At 39.4% G+C, this 14,055-nt stretch overlaps 1 protein-coding gene across 9 annotated transcripts in view; it reads left to right on the top strand.

Moving 5' to 3' along the window:
• RAD51AP1 (RAD51 associated protein 1) overlaps positions 1 to 14,055 on the top strand; it is a 57,842-nt gene that overhangs the window by 23,803 nt on the left and 19,984 nt on the right. For 5 of the 9 annotated variants that reach the window (XM_045588350.1, XM_036458317.2, XM_045588347.1 and 2 more), the window contains exons 8-9: positions 6,083 to 6,223; positions 11,151 to 11,914. In XM_045588350.1, coding sequence (XP_045444306.1) covers positions 6,083 to 6,223; positions 11,151 to 11,287 — 278 coding nt within the window. In that variant the 3' untranslated portion in view covers positions 11,288 to 11,914. Of the gene's footprint in view, positions 1 to 6,082; positions 6,225 to 11,131; positions 11,915 to 14,055 lie in introns of those variants that run through there. The other 4 variants (XM_045588352.1, XM_045588351.1, XM_045588349.1 and 1 more) reach the window with 4 other exon arrangements.

The following is a 14,055-nucleotide window of genomic DNA, read 5'->3' as shown; positions in this document are numbered from 1 at the left end:
ATTAAATAATTTGTTGAAATTCTTACAACTAAAAAGTGAGAGGCTTGGATTTGCACCCACAATTGTCCATTTTTAGTGTAAACTCTATCCACTTGACCACATTTTCTCCAGGCAATTTAAACAGGCAACTTCACACTTCGCATGATTCAAACATCTTGCTTTCATGCTTGTTTAATCTTTTATTTGAGAACCCTTTGTCATATGTTTAGGGCCTTTTTGTTTATTTCAAAAGTAATTCCATTAGAAATCATTTCTACAATAAAACTTTTGCAATTTATGACAATATCAACATGGAATACTTGTTTCTTTTGTAAAAGAAGTTAGGATATATATTTTTTTAAAACCACACTGTAAGAAACAGCTTTTTTTTTAAAAAAAAATATATTTTGATTTTTTTAGAGAGGAAGGGAGAGAGATAGAGAGCTAGAAATGTCAATGAGAGAGAAACATCGACCAGCTGCCTCTTGTACACCCCCTACTGGGGTTGTGCCCGCAACCAACGTACATGGCCTTGACCGGAATCGAACCTGGGACCTTTCAGTCCGCAGACCGATGCTCTACCACTGAGCCAAACTGGTTTCAGCTGAAGTTAGGATATTTTTAACTCATATGGTAGGTTATTATAATATAACTTACATTAAACTGATTTGTTTCACTTGATATATATTTTTATGTCTTATTTGCTTAATATAAATGCTTTTTTGTAACTAAAATTTCCATTATTCAGACTCCATTTATTAATGGTAGGAGTTGCTCTTGACTTAAATAGCATGGTATTGAATAATTGCTTATATCGGGTCTAGTAATAATTAATGTCGTTTTTAAACATTCGTTTAAAATCTTGCTTGGCGTTGACTTGTATTGACATAACCTTCAAACACGTGGTATCTACAGAACGTGTGAAGTGCAATTAACAAGTTTTGCTTGAAAAAGTTTGTGTTTGGTTTGGTTTTTGTTGCAAAACTAGGGCTAAGAAGATGGTGGATGAAGAGCATATTCGGCACTGCATGCTTTATGAGTTCCAATTAGGAAGAAAAGCACATGAGGCTGCAAAAAAACATCTGTAGTGCTCTTGGTCAAGATGCAGGTAGCGCCAGAAAATGCCAGTGTTTGTTTGAGAAATTTCGCGAGGGAAATTTTTCGTTAGATGACAAGAGTGGTCGAGGCCGTGTGTCCAATTTTGATCAAGAAGCTCTTCAAGCTCTTTTGGTGCAAAATCCTCAAATTACCCAACAAGAGCTTGCGACAACTTTAAATTGTTCACAAAAAACAATTTCCAATCAATTGCGTGCACTTGGCAAAGTCCAAAAGTTTGGAAAATGGGTTCCTCATGAGTTGACCGACAACAACCGTAATCAAAGAGTCACAATTTGCAGTTTGCTCCTCTCTCGTCAAAACCGTTTGCCGTTTTTAGAGCAAATTGTTACCAGAGATGAACAATGGGTGCTGTATGTTAATTTGAAAAGGCGGCCTCAATGGTTGGACAAAAATGAGGCTCCGCAGCCCACGCCAAAACCTGACTTGCATGCGAAAAAAGTGATGTTGTGTGTTTGGTGGAATTTTAAAGGAATTCTTCATTATGAACTTTTACCATCTAACCAAGTGCAGTGTATAGTGCCCAATTGGAAAGGTTAGCCCAAGCTTTAAGAGAAAAAGAACCCGCGCTGATTAATCGGAAGGGCATAATTCTTCACCACGATAACGCACGACCGCAGACTGCAAGAATCACTGCTGAAAAACTGCGCCAGCTGGAATGGGAAGTTCTCCCTCAACCTGCATATTCTCCTGATATTGCCCCTTCCGATTACCATTGTTTCGTTCTTTGCAAAACTTTCTTCTTGGAAAAAAATTTAATAATGAAGAATGCCTCAAAAATGCATTGACCGAATTTTTTGCATTAAAATCACAAGAATTTTACAACAGAGGGATTAAAATGCTTCCTGAGCGTTGGCACAAGTAGTAGGAAACAACGGCAACTATATTGTTGATTAAATTTTGTTGTATTGTTTAAATAAATTCGATTTAAAAAGTATCAGAAAACGACATTAATTATTACTAGACCTAATAAATAGAATTAAATACTGATTGAGTCAGATTTCTCTCTCTACTGTATATTAAATTAATGAGGTTTTAATTATTTTCTTTTGACAGATTGATCTGGTTTCCAGAAATTACATTTTAAATGTAGGGGCTTTTAGAGATAAAGCTGTCATTAGTTTTTAATTTGTGCTGTAAAAAATTACCACAATCTTAGTGGCTTAAAATACCACAAAGTATCCTATTACAATTCTGCAGATCACAAGTTAAAAATGATTCTCACTGGGCTAAAGTCTAGCTATCAGCAGGGCTGTGTTCTTTGTGGAGGCTCTAGGGGAAAATCCATTTCTGATTTTTCAGCTTATAGAGCCTGCCTGTGTTCTTGACTAGATGCCCATTTCCATCTTCAGAGCCAGCAATGGCAAGAATTATCTCACATCACACTGCTCCCACTCTCACTGCCCTGCTTCTCACTTTCACTTATAAGGACCCTTGTGAGAACATTGGACCCATCTGGATAATTCTTTATTTTTTTATTTTAATAAATCTTTATTGTTCAGAGTATTACAGTTGTTTCTCCTTTTTTCCCTCCATAGCTCCCCTTTACCCAGTTCCCACTCCACCCTCTGCCCTTACCTCCCCACCACTGTCCTCATCCATAGGTGTACGATTTTTGTCCAATCTCTTCCTGAACCCCCTTACTCCTTTCCGCCTGAGAATTATCAATCATGTCCCATTCTATGCCCCTGATTCTAATATATTCACCAGTTTATTCTGTTCCTCAGATTTCTAATTCACTTGATTTTTTAGATTTACTTGTTGATATATATTTATTGTTCATAATTTTTATCTTTACTCTTTTCTTTTCTTCCTCTTAAAGAATACCTTTCAGCATTTCATATAATACTGGTTTGGTGGTGATGAACTCCTTTAGCTTTTTCTTACCTGTGAAGTTCTTTATTTGACATTTAATTCTGAATGATAACTTTCCTGGGTAGAGTAATCTTGGTTGTAGGTTCTTGATGTTCATCACTTTGAATATTTCTTGCCACTCCTGTCTGATCTGCATAGCTTCTGTTGAGAAAGTGCTCCCTTGTAGGTAGTTAGCTGTTTTTCTCTTGCTGCTTTTAATATTCTCTCTCTGTCTTTTGCCTTTGACATTTTAATTATGATGTGTCTTGGTGTGGTCCTCTTTGAATTCCTTTTGTTTGGGGTTCTGTGCACTTTCTGGACTTGTAAGTCTATTTCTTTCATCAGATGGGAGAAGTTTTCAGTCATCATTTCTTCAAATAGGTTTTCAGTATCTTGCTCTCTCTTCTTCTGGTACCCCATAATTCTGATGTTGGTACTCTTGAAGTTGTCCCAGAGGCTTCTTACGCTATCTTCAAATTTTTGAATTCTTTTTTCTTCTAGCTTTTCCAGTTGAGTGATTTTTGCTTCTTTGTATTTCAAATCTTTGACTTGATTCTTGCGTTCCTGTAGTTTGTTGTTGGATGTCTGGATAAAATTTTTTATTTCATTGTATGTTTAATTTCTACTTGGTGCTTTTCCATACCCTCAAGGGTCTTGCTAAATTTATCGGCCTTTTCTAGGAAATTCTTGAAAAACCTTATAACCATGGTTTTGAACTCTATCTTCAGTCGTTGGTTTTCCTCCATTCCTTTCTTTGTGATCTTTTTCTTTGTCTCCGCATTTTTGCTATTTCCCTGAATTGGTAGGGTATCTTTGTGTGCTAAGGTGACCTATATGGTCCAATGGGTCAACCTCCCAGTTACCTGAGATGGACACTCTTGGTGCATCCCTTTATGGACTGTGTGTACAGTCTTGTTGTAGTTAAGTCTTGATTATTGTTGGTATCAGTGGGAGAAGATGACCTCCAGGCCAATTGGCTGTGAGGATCAGCTGTGTCTATGCCAGGAGACAGACTTATTTAACTAGACTTGAAAAATTGCAAAAGCCTCTGTGCTCAGCCTGGATGGGGCAGAGTTTCAGGGTAGAGCCTATAGCCTTGGCTTCCTGTCAGCCCCACCCTGTGAGGTTCCTGGGTCTCAGTGTCCCTCAGTGTCCCTCAGTACTCGCTGCAAGCACCTCTGGGAGAAAGGCACTCTCGAGTTTCACCAGACTGCCAGACAGTCTAGTCTCTCCCCCAATGAGTCTGGATTCCCAGATTCTCACCCAGAACTGGGGTTAAACACAGTCTGGAGCTTTTATCTTTTTCCTACTAGGGCAATCCAGCAGCACAGTCAACAGTCCGTCCTCTGCTTGCATTCATATTCTCACCTCCAGAGCTCTGCCTTTTGCCGCTCCCCTGAGTTTCCACCTTACAGCCCAGATTCCCCCTGTATGGGCCTAGGTACCCAGGGTCTCGCCTGGAACTGGGATTCAGTGCAATCGAAACTGGGGTTCAGAGCAGTCCAGAGCTTTTATCTCCTTCCCGCTAGAGTACAGTACAGGCTTTTACACCTCCTCTGGTTTTCCTTGTGGTTTTGTCTTTCTTTCTAGTTGTAGAATTTCCAGTCAGTCAGCTTTCCTGTGGTTCTGATGTCCGTTTTGTCTTTTAGTTGTATTTTTGAAATTGTGCAAGGCTGCAGTTTAGGTGTTTTCCTATGCTACCATCTTAATTTCTCCTCCAAAAGTCAGTTCTTTAATTTTGCTAGCCACATTTCATGTGCTCAATAATATGTGGCTAGTGGCTACTTAATTATTTGCATAGAACAAAACATAAAACATTTCCATCATTGTAGGAAAGCTTCTGTTGAACAATGCTGATTGAGGGAATGTAGATGTTAATATTAAATGATATAGAGCAAGAATTTTCATATTTATATGCTTTTAGATGCCCCTCTAGGTATCTCAAAGTAAGCATTATCTGAAAGTCAATTTATATTCCACCTTCCTTCATGTCCCCCCACTTCAAAAAAAAAAATCTAAACTGATTCTTTCCTGTGTTTATTCTCGGGGTTAATGGCACCATCAAGCAGTGTGCTCATGACAGGAACTTGCAAGTCATCATTACTTCATCTCCATCACCACATCCCCCACTTGATTACTAAAAGATATCTGATTTGCTGTTTTCCCCCTCCATTCTCCCTCTTAGTTCAGGCCCTTAGTTCGGATTACCATAAGAGCCTTCTCAGCAGTCTACTTGCCATACACTACCATCAGAAAGATGTTTCATAGTGCAAGTACTCCTGAGAGAAATTAATGCAAGACTCCTTCACTGGTATGCAAAGCTCTCAATCAGTGATCTGTACCTGTCTATTTCTCTCAACTTTCCAACCTCTGCCATCTGGCTCAAGCCATACTGAACCAGTAGCTTCCCTGGAACTTGCTGCATCCTCTAGCTTTGCTCTTACTTCCTCTGTCTGGAAAACTTTCTCTAACTCATCTTTACCTTTCAGCCTTGATTTGGTTCAAATTAACCTCACCTACCTCCCTGTGACTTTTAAACCTATGCAGATTTATACACAGAGTGTAGGTTCCATCCTACTTTAGTCTGTCATATCTCTTTATCACACTGCAGCATACACATCTCTTTATTTTGCTGCCCTTTCCTCTAGAGTCCAGTGACTAGACCATAGAAATTCCTTGGGAGGACAACCGATGAGTTTCACTGTTTGAGACCCTACCTAGATCCTAATATATTGACTCAATGAAACATACCAATGAGACACTTCATGCAATGTTTAGAAATATGAACTTTGGAGTCAGACCTGCTTCCTAATCCTATTGTTTTGTTTACTGGTGATCAAGCCATAGGCAGTTTGCTCAACCGCTGTTCCCTAGCTGCTGACATTGGGGATAGTAATATCTATATCAGAGTTGCTGTAAGGGTTAAATATAATGTTTATGATGTGCTTACTACACTGCCTATCATATAAATGCTCATAAGAAATGGTTATTCTTAGGCTTTCAATAAATATTTATTGATTAATAACTTTTTCAAAACAATACTGCTTTTTAAATTTATATAACTATAATTTTTACATGTACATGCTGGATTTAAAATCTATTTTATGTGTGTTTTTCTAATAAATGACTTCAGTAGACTCTGCTCCAGCTGCTGTTAAATCAGGATCGCAGCCCTCATCAAAAAAGGTTTCTCTTTCTTCAGAGGCAACTAGGAAACCATTACAAATACACAGTCCTTCAACTGAAAGCAAGAGACCTAAGTGGGTCCCACCAGGTATGGTATATTTATCAATCAAGGGCAGGGGCTTGGAAAATTACCACTGGTAGATTGTTTTCCTCATTGTAAACGGTATATATAGGTATTACATTTTCTTCAAAACCGAGGTTTTGCATTTATTCATCATTTTATCATTTCCTCATATTGAGCATTGAGATTATTTATTAGTTTTTAATGTTATAAATAAGGTTGCAATAAGCACAAACATCCTTATTTTATATAAGTCTGTGGGCACATCTTGATTATTTTCTTAGGATAACTTTCTAGTAAAAGAATTATGGTATCAAAGAGTATTAACAGTTAAGATTCCTATACATATTTTTAGCAACAAATCTGTTTGCTCAAGACTTGCTGACCTCCATAGTCCGACTGAAGAAGCATTAGGGCTCATATGTGGGAATTCCAGCATTTAGCAAATGCCCTAGCAAACTCAACCTCCGTCTCGTACAAACCAAACTTGACCTTATTTTTTTGTTTGTTTGTTTTCTTTGTTCCATAGCCAAGTCTCACTGATACTTCAAAATTTCTTTGACCTTCACCCTTTTGACATTACTAAAACCCTAACTCAATCTTGTTCATTTTATATCCTAACTATTAGTGCCTTCCTAATAGTTCTGTCTCCACTTGCCTTTGTCCATCCAATTGACTCTATTCCAGTGAAATTTTTTGGCCCTTAAACATGGTGTTTGTATTCTTCTGTCACAGCTTCTCTTTATGCAATTTTCTCTTTCTAATAAATCTTTCCTCATTTGTCCCCTGTCCTCTGAGTTATTCCAAGTTTACTCAGGTTTATTTTACTTCTTTTCAGTGATATTCTTTGTTGTCCCACAGTGGTCACTCCTCTAGTCATAACTAGGTATTAATAGATAGAGTTAGTCCTGAGACATGATTATTTAATTTCTGAGTCTTCATTCTATCATCTGAAATATTAGGCACTATATAATCTTTAATATCTTTTCCAGTTAAAACATCTAAGATTTTTTTTTCACAGCATGTTTTATTTTATTATTATTTTTAAATAAATTTTTATTGTTCATATTATTACAAATGTTTCTTTCCCTCCTCCCCCCATTGCTCTCCTCCACCAGGTTCCCACCCCACCCTCTGCCCTTTCCCCACCCCCCATTGTCCTCATCCATAGGTGCACAGTTTATGTTCAGTCTCTTCCCACATCCCCCTCTCCCCTTTTCCCCAAGAATCCCCTTCCATACCTCAGATTCTATTATATTCAACAGTTAATATTGTTCATCAGATTTTTTTTTTAATTTCCTTGGTTTTTAGATTCACTTGTTGATAGTTACGTATTTGTTGTTCATAATTTTTATCTTTATTTACTTTCTCTTCTGAAAGAACCCCTTTCAGCACTTCATATAATTCTGGTTTGGTGTTGATGAACTCCTTTAGCTTTTTTTTATTTGTGAAGCTCTTTATCTGACCTTCAATTCTGAGTGATAGCTTTGCTGGATAGATTATCTTTGGCTGTAGGTTCTTATTATTCATCACCTTGAATATTTCTTGCCATTCCCGTCTGGCCTGCATGGTTTCTGTTGAGAAATCATCTGACAATTGTATAGGTGCTCCTTTATAGGTAACTACCTGCTTTGCTCTTGCTGCTTTTAATATTCTCTCTTTGTCTTTTGCTCTTAGAATTTTAATTATGATTTGTCTTGGTGTGGTCCTCTTTGGATTCCTTTTGTTTGGAGTTCTGTGTGCTTCCTGGACTTGTAAGTCTAATTCTTTCACCAGGTGGGGGAAGTTTTCTGTCACTATTTCTTTCAGTATGTTTTCAGTATCTTGCTCTCTCTCTTCTTCTGGGACGCCCATAAGTCTGAAAGTTGTCCCAGAGGTTTCTTACATTATCTTCAATTTTCTGGATTCTCTTGCTTTCTAGCTTCTGCAGAGGAGTATCTTCTGGCTCTTTATGTTCCAAATCTTTGACTTGATTCCTGTGATCTTCCATTCTGTTTTTAGGACTCTGTATAATATTTTTTATTTCAGATAATGTATTCTTTATTTCTTGTTGATCCTTTATCATTACTTGTTGATTCCTTATTAATTCTACTTGATCTCTTTTCATATCCTCATAGGTCTTATCAATCTTTTCTAGGAAATTCTTGAAAAACCTTATAAACGTAGATTTGAACTCTATAACCAGTCGCTTTTTGTCCTCCATTTCTTTCGTTTGTGATCTATTTCGTTGTCTTGGCATTTTCCCAGCTTCCCTGCTGGGGCGGGGGGTTTCAGGGTGGAGGCTACAGCTTTGACTTTCGTCAGCCCCGCCCTATGCAGCTCCTGAGTCTCAGGGTCCTTCAGTACTCATTGCAAGCGCCTCTGAGAGAAAGGTGCCCTCGAATTTCACCTGCTACCAAACAGTCTAGGCTCTCCCCCAATGGGCCCGGTATTGGGGTTCAGTTCAGTTGGAAGTGGAGTTGGCGGTGGCATTCAGAGCAGTCTGAGCCCCTGTCTCCTTCCTACCAGGGCAATCCTGCAGCACAGCCAACCGTCCCTTCTCTGCGCACAATGTGCGCGCCTCTGGGACCTCCTTTCGCTGCCCCCCCGGTGTTCCGCCTTACAGCCCAGTTCCCTCTGTTTGAGCCTGGGTCCCCGGGGTCTGGCCTAGAACTGGGGTTCAGAGCAGTCGGAACTGGGGCCCAACACAGTCGGAGCTTTTATCTCCTTCCCGCTAGGGAACACCAGCCAGGCACTCAGCCGCCCCTCCTCTCTGGCTCCATCCTCTCCTCGCGCTCCATGTGTTTCTGTACCTTAGGCTTTTACAGCTCCTCCACTCTTCCTTCTGGTTTTCTCCTTGCTTCTTGTTGTAGAATTTCCAGTCAGTCGACTTTCCTGTAGTTCTGGGTAATGTCCATTTTATATTTTAGTTGTATTTTATTGAAATTGTGTGCGGCTGTGGCTAGGTGTGCAGCCATCTTGGATTCTCCCCACAGCATGTTAAAACATCTAAGATTTTAATGAGGACTTAAAATTTTTTTGGAGAAGGAAAGGAGGAAGAATTAATGATGCAGTGTCATTAGAAGGATGATCCTCAATGTATTTCTCCTGAGAATAAGCAGTGATTCCCCAACAAAAGGAATTTAAAAAAAAAAATGATATCGATATAATGACAAGAAATTTAAAGGTAGCATAATAAAGATAGAAAGTAAATAATGGAATGATATGGCATGCATGGATAAAGAGTTAATATGAAGCACAAAATGCTCATAGATTTATTGTGTGAAAGGGAGGACAAGGAATGTGAGAGAATTGGACCTGAGTCATAAACTTGGGTGAGAAAGGACTGTTGGACTTGGGAGTTCACACTTCTTTGGTAGGAAGCAGCTGTTGCTCAACTCCACCTAATTGTTTACATGCAGGATTATTTCCAGACCTGATTTTTTTCAAGAGAAATCAGAGATTTAGATTTTAATGTGAAATCTAGTTTTCAAAATTATTATTTTTTTACACCATGTGGACCAAGATATCTGAGAGCTATCAGATATCAGGTTGATCTCAGGTTGCCCATTAGTTACTGTTTTATTCAAATATGAGAAGATCATCAAGATCCCAATGGGAAAATGAACCAAAGACATGAACATATTAATATTTCCAAGAAATACAATTAGAAATAAATATGAAAAGAATTTCAATCTCACTGGTAATTAAGGATATATAAATGAAAGTAATAAAATACTATTTTATACCTCAAACTAGAAAGTAATAAAGCAATATAATTTAGGGCACTCTGGGTTTTAGGGTAGCAGGTATAATTATTCTATATAATAAAACCCTAATATGAAAACCGACCAAACGGCAGAATGACTGGTCACTATTATATGCACTGACCCCCAGGGGGCAGATGCTCAACACAGGAGCTGCCCCCTGATGGTCATTGTGCTCCACAGGGGGAGAGCTGCCTCTGGCTGAGTGCAGCAACAGAGGCAAGAGTCTTTCCCACCTCCGAGGCAGGGTTAAGGAGCTGGCCTAAGCCAGCAGGTGGGCATCCCCAAGGTGTCCCAGACTGAGAGAGCATAGGCAGGGCTGAGGGCTCCACCACCAGTGCACGAATGTTATACACCAGGCCTCTAGTTTACTATAAATCCTTTATTGGTATAATAGCTTGATAGGATTCATAAAAATAAACCTGTCCTTTGACCTAGGAACTAGTCTTAGGAATTAATTCTTTAAAAAGAATTCAAAAGTAGAAAAAGTAATAAGTGGCCAGATTTTTATAACTTTATATGAAAATGGTAAACACTTCAAAAGTTTGTTAAAATAATTTGATATATTACACATACATGCAATTAAGAATGATAAATCAGATGGTTAGAAACATGGAAATAATCATAAATCTTTACCTGAAGAAAAGTACACACACTTGCACTTTGACTACAATCATGATCAATTATGGACATTTAAGTGGTTAAAATTTGAAATTTAATACTTGCTGGAAGTAATTGCTACATTAGAATGGTAGCATAAATGAAGCCTGTATAAATAAATTAAAATAGCATTTGTCATGTTTAAAGTGATTTAGTAATTGAAAAAATAGATTCTTTCAAAAGAGTATTTGTAAAAAGTACAGGATTTTTAAAAATGCATTAAAATTTTATTCTGTTTTAGATATTATTACATTCATTTTTTTGTGCATCTACAACCAATGTTATTTACTTTTAACTTGTGTATTTCAGCTTTTACTCTTAAAGTTTTGGAATCATGACCTTGCCTTCTGGGGATGTTTGAAAATGGACAATACTATATTTTTTTCTGGTCTTTAGAACTTCTGTTATTTTGAACTTGTTTATAACTTGATAGAACCTGTATAGCAGAATAGTGCTTAACTATATTTTTTGCTTCTGTTTTATAAGTGTTTTTTTAAGAGATTTCTAATTCTAACATCATCAGCATCAGGTGATGTGTTTTCTTTCAGCGGTATCCGGAAGGAGCAGCACCAGCAGCAGCCCACTGGCAGGGGAGTTTGTTAAGTCTCCAAATCAGAGTCTCCGCCTTGGCTTGTCTAGATTAGCACGTGTTAAACCTTTGCATCCAAACACTGCTAATAGTTGAGTGTGTTTGTAAGGAAATGTTTCTTTAAGAGAATCACAGTTTGACAAGTGTGTTTATATTGTAATATAAAGGAATCCTTTAACGTCATAAATTATCTCTACCTATTTTGTGATTATGTTCTCTGAAAAGCTGCTCAACACTTTGATAAGACATTAGTTTATAAGAATTATCTTGTAATATAATTTCCTTCTGATGAGAATATTCTACATCTTTATATATAATACATCACTGTCATTAGTGTTTATCTATTTGACATGGAGGAAGTCCACATTATTTGCTATTTTATTTTCTAGTAACATGAGGGTTCTTTCTAGCTTTGACTAGTTTATGGCATTTTTGTTCAGAGTTTATCTGGCAAAAGAAAACATCCCAATTTTTTTCAGGACATATATCTGGAATATGTTACTTAGGCTACATTGTCAGTTTATTGCCAAGATGCTTATTATTTTAGTCAAATATTGTTATAGGAAGAATTCATAATGAATTTCCATATTAAAACAGTTGCTATAATGTGACATGTTTTCTACTTAGCGATAGATGGTTATTATATAGCAGATAGAATTTTATGACAGTTTGTGAAGTACTCATTGTCAAAACCTGTAATAAATATGAAAAAGTTTGGTATGATCTTTTTTTTTATTCCATTGCATCTATCTGTCTCTTTTCTGTCTGCATCCTAGCTAATAAAGAGGTAATATGCTAATTGACCGTCACACCCTCACAAAGATGGTGGCACCCATAGCCACAAGATGGCAGTACCTAGTCCCCACAGCCCCGCCTGGGCGGCAGGCATGCAGCTCAGCCACTCCGTGCCCCTGCCTCCAGAGTCTCTTCAGTCCCCCAGCAGCCCAGGGCCAGCCCGAGGCACAGGCAAACTTCTGATGGCAGCTGTCAAGCCACCCAGGGCCAGCCCAAGGTGCAGGTAACCAGGGTCAGCCAAGGCTTGTGTTGCAGTGGCAGCAGCAGCAGCGGTGTGATGGGGGCATTGCCTTCCCCTGATCGCTGGGTCACCTTCTGCTTCTGAGAGCTCCCAGACTGTGAGAGGGGCAGGCTGGGCTTAAGGACACCACCACCCCCATCCAGTGCGTGAATTTTCATGCACTGGGCTTCTAGTTTCATGATAAAATGAGTGCTTAGGCAAAAACATTAGCCTTTTGTTATAAATATAAAAGAGGACTGTTTAAAGTAATCACTTTATGTTAAGTCAGTACTTTTGAGGGTAGCTGTTAAGTACCTAATTATTCCTATTATATTAGTTAATTTAGTTTTTTAGGAAACTTAGATCTGAATTTGTGAATAAAATAGTAATAAATATTTTATGTTGTGAAAATTTCATCTAACTCCTGGTCACTTTTAATAAAAATTCTCCAAATTATAATAACCATTTTTTTATTTTTATTTTTTAAATATATTTTATTGATATTTTACAGAGAGAAAGAGAGAGGGATAGAGAGCTAGAAACATCGATGAGAGAGAATCATCGATCAGCTGCCTCTTGCACACCCCTCACTGGGTATGTGCCCGCAACCAAGGTACATGCCCTTGACCAGAATCGAACCCGGGACCTTTCAGTCCACAGGCCAACGCTCTATCCACTGAGCCAAACCGGTCTTGGCACCATTTTAAAAATGTCTAATGTGGTTCTAGCTGATTTGGCTCAGTGGATAGACTGTCAGCCTGCTGACCCAAAGGCCCCAGTTTTGATTCCTGCCAAGAGCAGGTACCTTGGCTGCAGGCTTCTCCCTGGCCAAGCCTTGGGTTAGGGTGTGTGCATGATGCAACTAATTAATGTGTTTCCTTCACATCAGTGTTTCTCGTTAGGTCTGAACAAATAATTGAATTGATACCTCCTTCCCTGAGGACTGTCCTTTAGGCCACTTCACAACAAACATTCCCTCTTGCTTAGGCCATATTCCACTTGCTAAGATTATTATCTCTCCCCCACAGACATTCCTAGTATCTAGACTCACCCAGAGAATTCTCCACCCAGAAAAAGCCCACCTAGAGTCTTTTAAAATCTCCGATTCCTTGTTCCTAGGGGCTGGCACCATTTAGGGGCTCAGCCTATCTGGTATCCAGATCACCTGACCTATACTAATAATAGAGGAATATGTAAATTGTCTGGGATGCCATCACAGTAACAGTAATGACCGAACAGCAGACTGCGTGGGGCGACCTGGCTGGCAAGGGGGTTAGTGAGGAATGGCCAAACAACTGAGCAGCAGGCTGCATGGGGTGACTAAGCCAGCAGGGGGCTTAGTGAGGGACGACCAAACGACTGAACAACAGGCCAGCAGGGGTGGCAGTTGCCCTCAACCAGGCTGGCAAGGGGCGGAGGGGGCAGTTGAGGGCGACCATGCCAGCAGGGGGGGGGGGGGGGGCAGTTGGGGGTTACCAGGCTGTTAGGAGAGGGGGGCAGTTGGAGGTGACCAGGCCAGCGGAGGGGGCAGTTGGGAAAACCGAGCTGGTAGAGGGGGGCAATTGGGGGCGACCAGGCCAGCGGGTGGATAGTTAGGGGCGATCAGGCCGGCAAGCAGAGGTAGTTAGGGGTGATCAGGCAGGCAGGCAGGTGAGCAGTTAGGAGCCAGCAGTCCCAGATTGTGAGAGGGATGTCTAACTGCCGGTTTAGGCCCAATCCCAGGATTGTGCCTAAACCGGCAGTTGGACATCCCCTGAGGGTTTCTGGATCAGAGAGGGTGGAGGCTTGGCTGAGGATACAACCCCTCTGCACAAATTTTGTTCACCGCGCCTTTAGTAAATTCATAAGG

The sequence above is a fragment of the Pipistrellus kuhlii genome, unplaced genomic scaffold (genome assembly GCF_014108245.1).
Source record: "Pipistrellus kuhlii isolate mPipKuh1 unplaced genomic scaffold, mPipKuh1.p scaffold_m20_p_3, whole genome shotgun sequence".
Taxonomy (NCBI): domain Eukaryota; kingdom Metazoa; phylum Chordata; class Mammalia; order Chiroptera; family Vespertilionidae; genus Pipistrellus; species Pipistrellus kuhlii.
This window is presented reverse-complemented; position numbering and strand designations above follow the sequence as displayed.